At 42.8% G+C, this 12,532-nt stretch overlaps 1 protein-coding gene across 2 annotated transcripts in view; it reads right to left on the reverse strand.

Annotated features, from left to right (window-relative positions):
• The window catches only part of SIK2 (salt inducible kinase 2), a 57,153-nt gene extending 44,992 nt beyond the window's left edge, over positions 1-12,161 (reverse strand). Inside the window, exons 1-2 of one of the 2 annotated variants that reach the window (XM_074927285.1) lie at positions 11,930-12,161; positions 1,596-1,712 (exon numbers count right to left, since the gene is read on the reverse strand). In XM_074927285.1, the coding sequence (XP_074783386.1) occupies positions 1,596-1,712; positions 11,930-12,079 (267 nt within the window). In that variant the 5' untranslated portion in view covers positions 12,080-12,161. Of the gene's footprint in view, positions 1-1,595; positions 1,713-11,929 lie in introns of those variants that run through there. The other variant, XM_074927287.1, reaches the window with a different exon arrangement.
• Positions 12,162-12,532: the final 371 nt, after the last annotated feature.

Genomic DNA, 12,532 nt, shown 5'->3' on the forward strand with positions numbered 1-12,532 from the left:
AACTTGATTGAAGGCTATTTAAAAAAAACCCCTCACTTATCTACCAAATGGATTTCTAACAAGCCAATCCCTTAATAGCGAAGGGGTAAGCGCTACGTAACAATTATCCTCCTCTTCAAGTTATCTGCTGATCTCCAGACTTAAATTTAACTATTCTCAGACTACCATTTTTGTGTTTTGTCATTCATTCAGAAGGAACTGTGGTAGATATTACTCAAGCTAGTTAGAAATTTCACTCCCTGAGGTAGACCTCCACCTGGTGAATCAATATTTTAAAGAGGAAGTGCCAGTCTCTCTCCCATAAAATGAAATTAAAGCTAAACAAGCCTAAACTGGGATCTTCGTCTTTATTCAGTAGAACAAATCCAATGCCACAGGTCCAAGTCCTTGGGCTCACACTGCCTTTATAGATATCATCAGATGAACTTAAATTCAAAGTTTGATTTTAGGCACAAATCTTCATTTGTTTATTGAGCTAGGTTTACTTGAAGCAACAAGAGATTATCTCAGAAGCACCGCGTGATTTGTTAAACAAAACAGTACCGGATCCCAAGGGGGGGCCTGAATTCTCAGGAAAGCCTTAAAAGTAAGAGTTAACCAAAGTAGAAATGCCAGCAGCCTCAAACATTTTACAATAAGCTAGCAGGAACAAAAAAATGAAACAGAAGAGGAACAATATAGAACAAACCTGTATTTTATTACACAAACTACGTGCACTAAAAAAAGTCACAAGTAAAAACCTTCAACAGTTTTCACTGCCTGCATTATCACAAATGCAGGTTTATCTCTTACGTAAATACACATTGTTATACCGTAATTATTTATCCTTCATGTTATAAAGGGATGCATTCAATTCCACAACGTACATAATTCATTTTAGGATAAATAATCAAATTGTCCATATCCACAACAGAAGCAATATGCAAGACTCCAACAAAAATAAATCCGATGAACTAGTTATCCATCTCCTAGTAAATGCTCTTCAAGATAAAGTGTTTGGGAAGCTCTTGCCTGGTGTGTGCATCTACATCACAAGCACGTCCGCAGAATCTGGATTTACGTATCCTCGTGTTTTATCTTCGGATAAGAGAAAAAAAAGGCTGCAAGTACTCCTCAATCTGCACTCTGAGCCAAGACTCAACTAAAGAAAAACCACTCTATCCACACAGATCCCCCAGCTCACACTCACTGGTAGATGCATTGTGATGAATATTCCCACCCTGCTCTAGCTTACACAGAACCTTGTCTGCTAACAGACAGCAAGGTCTCATCAACAAGTACTGCCAACTCAGCTCTTTCACTAACACAAAATGTACAGACTTCTATGTATTTTAAGCAGATTTCAGGTATGCTTGAGTATCTAACACAGCCAGCCTAATTGGTACCATAGAATGAAAGAGACCACAACTGCTGTACTTTCAAAAAAGTTACAAACACTTATCCAGTGCAAACCGATTCCAGAAAAGCTGAGATTGTCATGGGCTGGTGGTCTGCCAGAAGTCACTACTGGTATAGAGGGAACTCTTTGTACAGGAGCAAAAGAGTTGGAGAAAATGGGGAAAAAAAAAAAAAAAAAAAGACACCACTAACCATACCTGATAGAGCTTTATAATGTGGGGGTGATCAAGCATTTTCATTATCTGCACTTCTCGGTAGATCTTCTCCAGATTCACAGCATCCAGCTGAGATTTGTCAATGATTTTTATTGCCACCTGCAAACAGAGAGCAAAAGTGGGATTAAAACTCCCCAACATTCTCCTCATTATAAAGGAAATAACGCAACCCCAGATAACTGGGGGCTTTCTTCTAGCTCAGAACTACACATCCCACACTTAAAAATACAGCAGCACGACCCCGTAGTCCCTGCAAGTGGCTGCAGGACTATCACCTCTACCAGCATGTCAGAAAAAGAAAGTTTTACAAGAAATTGAAGACAGAATGGGTGATGAGGTCAGTGCTCCAGTAAGTCCAGGTGCAGAACGCTTTTGTATCCGTAGCTGGTGGGAACAACTGAGGACCCTTCATGGAGCACTGTTGTAAAGTTAAAAACTTTCTTACAAAGCCTCAAGTTACCATTTTGGCTTACACTAAGAGTGTCCATTTCTGGAGTCAAGGGAGACAATTTGAATCCCACAAATGCAACACTCTTATTTTCAAAGAAAAACTGTTGGGTCAACAATCAAAACATGGTGGATCCATGTAGTTTCAACCGTTACATGCTTATTTTAACTTAAATTAATATGCTGCCACCATAAAGACATCTGCAGTTCATCTGTTCAGGGAAAAAACCTGTACAGATGTTTGTCAGTCAAACCTTGCAAACGTATCTTAGTTTAGAAAACAGATCCTGGTTCTGTTGACCTGGATTTTAGCCAATACCTGCAAAGTGAATTACAGATAACCACACATGCTTAGAAGACTAAAAATTTCAAACGGAAGATATTTAAAAAATAAATTTAAACCACGAAGGAAAATATAGCTGCTATAAAAAAACCACGCAAGGAATAACAATACTACAGAGCATTGAATATATAAATGGTGTTTATTCACCCTGAATATCACATTATTAATGCTGAAGCAAGAGAAAATATAAGTCACACAAATGCTTCCAATTATAACTGCATTTCACAAACTATTGAACTACAGGAGACAGCTGCTATGCAGGAGACAAATCCACAGGAGGTGAACCTCATTATCTCCAGTAGAGCTGATTATAGACCCACCTGAATTCAGAATTAACTATTTATTGACTTCATTTCAGTATGCTTTTGCTCGATAACCTCTTCAAAAGTCACTTGTCTTCCACAATCACCAGAAAAATAAGATTTGCTATGAATTAATAAACTTGAACTAGCCTTATCATCAGTGAAAATTTGGTTTTGCTTTTAAGATGCAGGATGCACTCTTACATGGCTGAGGCAGAACAAGACTATTTTCCAAAGCAAACAAGCAACTAAATTTTTTTTTCAAAACATAGGTGTGGATTGTTTATTTTTTTTGTAAACAACATTAACGTAGAACTCACTGAAGCTAAATTTATCAAAAACCGCTACACATTTTTAAGATTAATGATATACACAGCCATTAGACAGAAAACAAGTAGGTTCATACCCCACCCCATTTTCACCATTAATCAAGAGTGACTCCAGAGGCTTTATTCTTCAAAACGTAACAGTGGGCACTCTGGAAGAAGTGGTACCTAAACCCGTACTCAAGCACTTGATACTAAACTCCTTCCTGCTAGCTCTGCAGCTTTCCTCTATCCTAGTATAACACAGAGCAATTTAGGGGATCCTGATGCCTAATCTTTTCAAAGCATGCTTTCCCCTGTTGTCTTCCACTAGCTCCTTGTATTTACAGCACTCTCCACAAAGCATCTACTCTGCCCTCTCCCATTACGCTGCGCACGGACTGGGAAGCATACAGGGATGCTCCAGATGGCAGGTCCTACAAGAGCGCAGATCTGCCTCTGAAAGCCTCTGTCTCTTGACTATCTCTAAGCCATGCAGATCACCTGCTTCTGTTCCTATTTATTACCACCTCATCCTATTCCCATCCCTTCCAAACACATTATTATTTTGCTGTCTTACACTCGGTATACAAATAAAACTTGGTAATAAAGGTCTGGCGTCACACATGCAAGGGGCAGGCAAAAGAAAAGCAGTAACATGCATGGGACTGGCCTATCCAAACGCACACTTCCCCACTTGGTCTCGCCAGATTTGCACGCCCTTTGACTACTCCCTGCAGCAATTGCTCATTCTCTCAGCAGGTCCTGTTTGCTCATTTATAAAGGCAGAACAGCAAGCTGCTGCCTTATTTGGTCCGATTATATGCCATGTGGCAGCAGAGGATGCAAACAATCATTCCTGCAGCTTAAGAAAAAGCACCACACAAAACCCCATACCTTTAAATCTCCCTGGCTTAATTTAAGATCACACCTAATAAAATGACTTCTGGTTATCGGTTGGGGTTTTTTTGTTTTTTAAGGCACAATTTAAGAAGAAATCACTTCACTATAAAGGTACAAAATGTCAAAGTACTCAAACCAAACCACTAAAATCAGGCTGAATTCTTATAAATCACGAAATACTTCTTAGAAACAACCCACATGTCACATTTCTCCCCTTCCTCTAATTTATTTTATGCTGTCTCTCTGGAATCAGAGACACAAGCTGGCTTCTCCTTCATTTTCCCCATCTATCCCAGTTTATACCCATTATTTGGGTGATCTCCAGATTTAGGAAGAACAGAGCCCACTATTTCTTATTTATAAATCTATGAAAAGATTAATCTGTAGCAATCTCGCATTCCTATCACAAAACAGTAGCACATCTTTCAGTCAAGCAATAAGGTATCTCCAATCTCTGATAGAGCAGGCATTCAGGAAAGTCTAAATGCCTCCTCCGTTGATCTAGAGTAATGCAAAAAAAATATTCTGCTTTTTTTTTTAAAATTTTTTAAAGTTTAATGGCAATCCAAATAAAATAGCAATTTACACAGACAGCAGCAGCCTCTCAATAACTTGAGCTTCTTCCTTCACCACCTCCTTTCTTCACATAGACAACATTAGTGTAGAAGCTCTACCTAAAACTTGCATCCCTTGCAACTTTTAAGACTGCCTCCTTCCCTGGCTCATTTAATTTCACCTTACAGACAGGTGTTTTACAAAGATCTCTACAAATGCAAGTGAAAAAAATACAGTAACTTCCTCACATTTACTCTTCTTAGATATCAGAACTGCGCGCAGTACAGAAAAACTAATAAAAGCAAATCCAGGACTTTGAAGAAAAGAGGTTAGGTCTAGCATAGAAGAGGAAAAAAAACACCAAACAAGTGACACTGCTGCAAAGCAATAAGTAAGGTGTGGGTTTGGACAATTTGAAAAGAAAAAAAAACCCCAAACCAGCAGCCTGCTCTCTGGGGCTCATGTACAACTTTTGTGTATCTATCCATCACACTACCATCAGTTTGATCAGCACCAATATTTATACTTCCTTCTATACTTCTCACCTACTCCTAGAGGGGAGGGGGGAGAATTCTGCAACTGCATAGCTTGCCTAGTGCTACTTTATCCAATGAAGCTTGACTCCCATCACCGTATCCTACTGAAAAATCTAGCTGACACTGTTTTTCCAGGATAGTTTGGCACTTCCACAGTTTGCTCTTGAGTATTCCTTTTCCTGAAAGTACCAACACTTCAAACGCAGCCTGTTACCACTTCCCAGCCTATCTACAAGCGTCTGCTGCCAACTTTCTCCAGAGACATCAGACATTATTCTGAACGCTGCAGTTCCCAGCTTCTAACATCCTCAAAGAGTTCCAACAACAACAACAAAAATATAAAAGTTTTAAACTTTCTTTTCCCAGATAACAAAAGTATCTGTTTCCCTAGGAAAACCTAGATGACTCCTTTGTCCTTCTCCAGTTTTAAGGATTAAACACTTCCATTTCCACTTCAATTTCTTATCAGTGCCTGCTGTAGTTTTATGTTTTCCAAGGTAAGACTGCAACTATATAATCACTTCAGTTACTAAAAGTAATTTTATATCAAATATAAACGTGCAGAAGACATTTTTCATCTTTATATGGTTAAAATGCTCAAACAGATCTTATTTCCTGAGCAACAGCCAGTAAAATGTCATTAGAGGAAAGAAGCATTTAAAAAGGAATAATAATAATAAAAAAGAATAAGTCATATAAATTTGGGATGCATGGCTACAAATCTTCCTATAACCTTCACTATACTTTCTGGCCAAGAACAGTGCTCCATGTTCCAATGTTTCATACTTTCTTCTTTTTCCAGAAGTTTCCTATCCTATCTCCTCGCCGCACACATTTAGAAATACAATTCCCAAAGACTTTCCAAAGACTGAAAAATCCTTCTTCTGAAAGTGTGGGAGCAAGAAAACAAGGTCTTCAGGTCACACATTTCTAGGAGCAGGAATGGCTCCAGGAAAATCCTCTTACAGTAGTTTTGAAACGTTTCCTTATCTCCCCATACCACAAAAACTGATCGTAGATTTAGAACAAGTCACAGAAGAGCAGCACTCCACAAAAGCACACAGTAACATTCTATATTGTTTACACAATCACTCACCTCCTCCCCAAATTATAACACTATCAGTGACGGAACTATCATGCGTTTACAGCTTTTGAGTCAGAAAAGATCAGTTTTGTTTACACACCGGGCATTCAGGTACAACAATGCATCAGGGACTTGGATGAATATTTCTGCAAAAATGTTTTTATGAAGATATCGCCAGATAATAATGCCAGCATTAATAAAATGCTCTTTATTAAGACAGTTAATACTGAACTCCTGCAGGCAACTACAGAGCTAAAAAAATTATGTTATGTGAATTTGCAAATGTTGGAAAACAAATCGTTTTGGAGCACTACAGAACAAGCCACTGGCTCAGCAGGCTCCTTGCTACCTGTCATGATGTTAAGAAATGCATTTTGTCCTGCTGCACCCATAACCTGTTCAAAAAAAAAAAAAGACAAAACAAGACTTCTTTAGCTAGATCATTCAGTGGACAGCTATCACTAATATATTCATAAACGTGTGTGCTGTGTAACCACCTTAGTTCAGTCTCTAGGATATCTGAAACAATTTTAAGCACAGCTCTCCACTAACTAATAATATTTTATTTGAGATGCAAGAGGAAGAGATGCAAACTAATGAAGAACAAGCACGGTATCTCCAGTTTAAACAGATTTTTAGCTTAAGAAACCCACCACATTACACCAAACCACGCTTAGTCTTACAGTGTGGAGTTATTTGGTACTATTAAGTGGCTGGTTTTGAACACAGAGAGTAAAAGCATGTGTGTCTACCTGAAGTAAAAAAATTTGCTATTTGCAATCCTTGCACAACTCTCGATGTGTATAATATAGACGTGCACACAGTGGCAGGCTTCTATAGGAGAAGCAGCATAGCAGCAGCTGGCACCACTGCTTCTACAGTCAAATGCAGATTAGATCTATCAGTCCATTGGCATCTTCAGTTTTCCTGTATCTTGCCAAGGCCATAGAAGATTTAGAGAAAACACACTTGGAAATACTTAAAATCCAGCCACTTCTTGCTAACGATGTGAGAAGGAACAGTGCATTCAACAGCAACAGCTCACTTTTATCCATAATCTCAGCTGTGTCATGATGACAGGAGAAAAAAGAAGTAATTCTTAGAGGTGGAGAAGCTGCTTCAAGATGGGGAACAGTTTCCTATTTGAAAAATGTGTTTTGTTCCTTGCTATACAGCTTGCTAACAACTACCAGCATACTGCAGAGATGTTGGAACATCACTTCAATCTTTAGAAGACAGTGCAAAGAGACTGGCTGCACACAGAAATGAAATCTCATTTCTCTGGTATGGTCCATCACTGCCACAGCACAAGCAAATTAATTTGGCACATGCCAAATTAAAGACTATTACACTAGTTTTGCAACTAGTTTTGGCACTTTTTTTTTTAAATAGTTATCACTTTTAAGGAAAATAAAAGACAACAAATGAAAAAAATCCCAACCATGCATCAATATATAGTATTAGTACATACTTCAAATGACCCCAAAAAAAGGGAATCCTGTTCCTATCTTCCCCATCACCAGTTTTTGCTGCTTAACGACTTATTTTAAAATGAAATCATGAAACTTGCAAAGATTTAGGTTTTTTTTTAATATCTTACGTATAGCACACATTTCCTTCCCTCTTTTACTGAAGGCTAAGGGAACCAGAGTTTGCTCAATCCTCATCTAACATCTGGGAAACGAAATCGTCCAAGCACTGAAGGCGAAATGCTTGTCCAAAAAAATATGAAAGTTCTTCTATCCTTCAGCTACCGCAGCTTTCCATTTTCCTTGGTTTTACATGATTACATTAGTTCTCTGACGACTCTTTAAGAACAAACACCAAATAAAAAAAAAACCACCCTACCACAACACCCTCCCAACAAGTTACCATACAAAAAGAGGTTTGTCCACATCAGCCCAAGCTTTAAGGTTTCGGGCAGGTTACAGAAATTCTGATTTGTTAACCCAGTACATCCTACAAGCAGATAAACTGCATTAACAAAGACAACTTCCTGCAATCTGGAGCAACTCCAATTGGCAACAGCAAAGACTTACAAAAGCATCAACCTCCCCTAGGATGAGGCACATCATGCTCAAGCAGGTCAACCTGCCAGCTCCACAGAAATGTTCTTGTCTCCCCCCTGCAACAAATTTAGAGAGCCCACAGCTGCAAACAGTTAAACCAGCACACTGAGACTTTTTTTTTGGGGGGGAAAGGGGGAGTTGGGGAGGGGGGCAATGGTGTTATTTTCCCACTTAATTAGTCCGCTACCTCAAACTGTGTGCTATGCAGCACAGGGAGCTGCTGTCTCCACTTGAATCATTCACTTTTACATGTACTTAAGCACGCTTGATCAGGCACTCGCAGCTAAATTAGGATCACATCCTGTATCAGGAGCTGGTAGAATTTTCAGAGAAAAGTGGAAACCACCTATAACATAGCACACAGCTAAAAGCATCACTGAACCATAAGGCCACACTAGCCAGGAGGGTTTCATTTTCATCTGAGGAGCCATGGCTAGTATTCTGTTGGAGACGACTAATCCTCAGGGGGTATTAGTTACAGAGTTTTGGGGGTTGGTGGGGAACGAGACTCTTTCACACACAGGCTATTCACAAAGGCCTCCCTTCATCCTTAAAGCGCACTCCTTTTTTTCCAAGTAGTACCTTCACCTATTCCACTGTTCATTATTTCACACATCATATTTCACTAGAAGAAAATACCCATCTTCTTGAACTTTATGCTTCCGATTACTTTTGTTCTCTTAAGTCTCCTTTTCTGCTTCAGAGGAAAAATTTTACTTATTTGCACATGCCTCATTTAACAGAAGTTACCCTGACATCACAGGATTTCTCAGCAACAGGATAAATTACCATGGCAGAAAAGCACATGTCATTAACTTAAACGGCAACAAACACACAAACAACAAGCAAAGCAAAGGTCACCTCCAAGCATGCAGCCCCCTCTGAGGCACACTGTATGGACTGTCATTAAGGAGTCATGCACTACCTCTATTACTACCAATATATATATCTATATATATATCTATATATATATATATCTATCTCAATCTCTCCATTTTTCTTAACCTTCATACTTTTTTCTGACTGACTACTTACTCATGCAATTTTAGCACTGCATTAATACAGGATTCAAGTTATGATTTCTGAGTTCATCTGCATACACCATCTACTACCCTGTCTTACGAGGGTCGTTTGCTTCATGCCTGGGTTTATTTTATTTTCACCTATACTTTGCTAAGTTTACTATTTTCAATTCCAATTATACTCTGATACGTAGGTCTTCCATAAAAAGGATGGATTCTGTATAGAATCCATAAGTGCTGACTTTTTAAGGTAATAAGATCCCATCTGTTTTTACTTTGATGGTTACTGCTAGTCAGTTATGTAAAAAACCAGGCAAATATTTTTATAGGTCAAAGCCATATAAAAATACAGTTTTAAAGTACTGATGCTATAAAAGCCCAACAGCACACAGATTCCCAATTTAAAGGGTTCGAATGGGAGATACAGGTGAATCTCAGACAAGGAAATAGCTGTTTTTAAAAGAGCTTTCTGAGCAAGTCTCAACAGCAACACAGGGCGTTATCTTCTTCCCACAGGACAGATCTGATGGTACACAACTACAGCCTTTCCAGAACCTAACAAACTGAATATTCTTCCGCTGAAAGTTTAACAAAGGCACAGGAGAGAAGTTAGCAATTCCAAAAATTTAAGCAACAGTTTAGAACAAACACGAAACACCGACAGCCTTCCATCTAGAAACATTAATAAGCAGGACTTCCACTTGCACAGTGAACTACCACTACATCAAGTGAGGTGTTCCAAACTGGAGCGCTTATTCAAAGCAGCATTTCGCTAGAATTAACTTCCCCTGACAGCACCAGCCAGTCTTCATAGTGTTCCCCTTCCTCAAAGGCCACATAAATACTTCCAGCAACTAACAGCCGTTAAGTTCCACATAAGCATTTTTGCATCTCCTACTGCAGAAAGTCAGTGTGGCTGTATTGAAAAATTAAAGACCTTGGCAAAAATCTCCAACGCAGGCACATCTGCTGTAAAAATCATGCAAAAGATAAAAAAAAAAGGCTTCAAACTGGACACAAGGCTCCTCAGAAAAGGAAAGCTGGTTAAAAAATACAAGGCTGTATTAGAATGCACTGGAATTAGCAATTTCTTAGGACACAGATGGGAAATATACCAGAGTTGGGGAACTGTTAAGCTCTAAGTTTACTGTAACCTTTCTTATGTTGAACAATACTAAGCAAATATTCTTTCTAACACGTCAAATGAAAATTAAGATTGTTTTCTTCCCTATTACAAAATCTGCCAAAGAAATAAGAACTCAAAAAGTAAGCAACAAATTACTATCTTCAAGTGAAGCACTGAGAAGGTTGGCATATGCCATCCAACTGGGGAACAGAACACTAACACTGCAAGGTCTTTGCTTGGCTCTTCAGGAATGGTAAGGATTTAAAAATAATTAACAGTTTATTATGAAACTTAAGAAATAGGACAATGAGAGAAATTTCTTTCGATACTTGGGACGCAAAGCACATTTATCACTGCACGGCCAGGACAGCGTTAGCATTGCAGGTTTGTTTTCCTTAGGTGAAGTCCACGCTAAGGGCATTTTTCATGCCTGTAAAGAACGGTTTTACCACACGAGACCACAGTAACTGAATAACTGCGGGTCTTAGTTTTTTACCTTGTACTTCAGACAGGATTTTGCTCACTTTTGCCTGGTACAGAGCAGCACAGTAAGCTCCTCTTCAGCAAACAATGAAAACAACCGTAACAGAGCCTCACAAAAACCTCACCTCTGGGTGCAACGACTAAAAGAACCAAAGAAAATGCAAAGAGGAAGCTGATCTTCCAAAGCCACTACTCTCATCACATACCTGGTCTTAAGAAGAGAACGTGACTGCATTTTATCCACGCAGATTTACAAATCGATTTTGGTTTGGGTGATGGATAAGACCTTGACGGTCTACAGGCTAATAATCATCAGGTAACATACACTGGGGGGGGTGCAGTTAAACAAAGAGACAAAAAAGGTTGGGTTTGGTTAACTGGCAGGATGATTTATTGAAGAATTCAGGACACACGCACGAAAGTTCCTTTGGTAGAACAGATGACCAAGGTAGAAGCAGCGCTCATCTGCAAGCACCGGCCAGGTCGGGAAACCTTCGGATAGAGAGGCCGTGAGAGCAGGGACAGCCCAAGGTCCGAACCTGCCCTCTTCACAGAAAGTTGTCGCTGCCCGAGGGCTACTCGGGAGCTCGGCCGCCAGGTGCCCCAGCCCAGCACCCTCCCTGTGACAGCGACGCGCCGAATGCGGCCGGAGCCACCGGCGCCCGCCACGGCCAGACCAGGAGGCGTTATCGCTGCCCTTGCCGGGGAGATGAAAGCAAGGAAACGCGAACGGCGGCCAGAGCTCCTGCTCCAGAGCCCGCCCGCGGCCGAACACCTCAAGTAAATAAAATATCCCTCCCCTACAGGAGGAGGCTCCAGTGCCGGAAGGGACAAAAGGAGCGAGCAGCCTGCAAGGGCGCCGCTGCACAGGCCCGCCGAGCCGCCCGGGCCACCCCCGGGACCCCCCCAGCTCCCGGGCAGAGCCCCGCAGCCGCCCTGTCCGCCCCGGGGCCCGCGGCGGAGCCCCGCGGCCCCCCCCGGCGCCGAGCCCGCCCCGGCCGGCTGCCCCCAGGCGCCGCAGCAGCGCCCCACGGCCCCGGAGCGCGGCCGGGCGAGGCCCGGGGGGGGCGGCGGGAGGGGCCCGGCGGCGCGGCCTGCCTTAGGCCGGGGCAGGGGGGCGACGGCGGCCGCCGCGCCTCACCTCGCTGCGCGTGATGCGGTGCCGCGCCAGCTTGACCACGGCGAAGTTGCCTTTGCCCAGCGTGCCCTCGATATCGTAGAAGCCGACGCGGACGGGCCCGAGCCCGCGGGGCAGCAGCGGGGGGGGCCGCCGGGGCTCGGCCATTACCATGCTGGGCGCGGGGGGCGGCGGCGGCTCCGGCGCGAGCGGCGGCGGCGGCGGCTCGAGTCTGTCTGCGGCGCCCCGGAGCCGCCCCCCGCCCCCCCCGCCCGTCACCGCGCGCGTCAGCGGGGGCGGAGCGTCGCCACGGCAACCGCGGCGGCCTCCGCTCCCCTCCGCGGCAGCGTGGCGGGCCCGGCCCCCTCCGCGTCGCTGCGCGGATCCTCTCCGCGGCTGCGCTTCCCCCCATCCCCGGCTCCGCCTCTGCGGGCCCTGCGCGCACCGCGCGGCTGGTGGGGACGGGGGCGGCGGCCGGGAGCCCCCGAGGGCAGGACGAGGAGAGGCAACGAGTGATCCCCGGGGCCGGGGGGCTGCTCCTGGATCAGGGGCTCTGTGGGCAGTTTCCTGACAAAGATAACCCTTCCCCGGCGCCGAGCTGCGGGCCGGCGGGCCGGGTTAATCCGG

Source organism: Athene noctua, chromosome 26, assembly GCF_965140245.1.
Source record: "Athene noctua chromosome 26, bAthNoc1.hap1.1, whole genome shotgun sequence".
In the NCBI taxonomy this organism is placed as follows: Eukaryota; Metazoa; Chordata; class Aves; order Strigiformes; family Strigidae; genus Athene; species Athene noctua.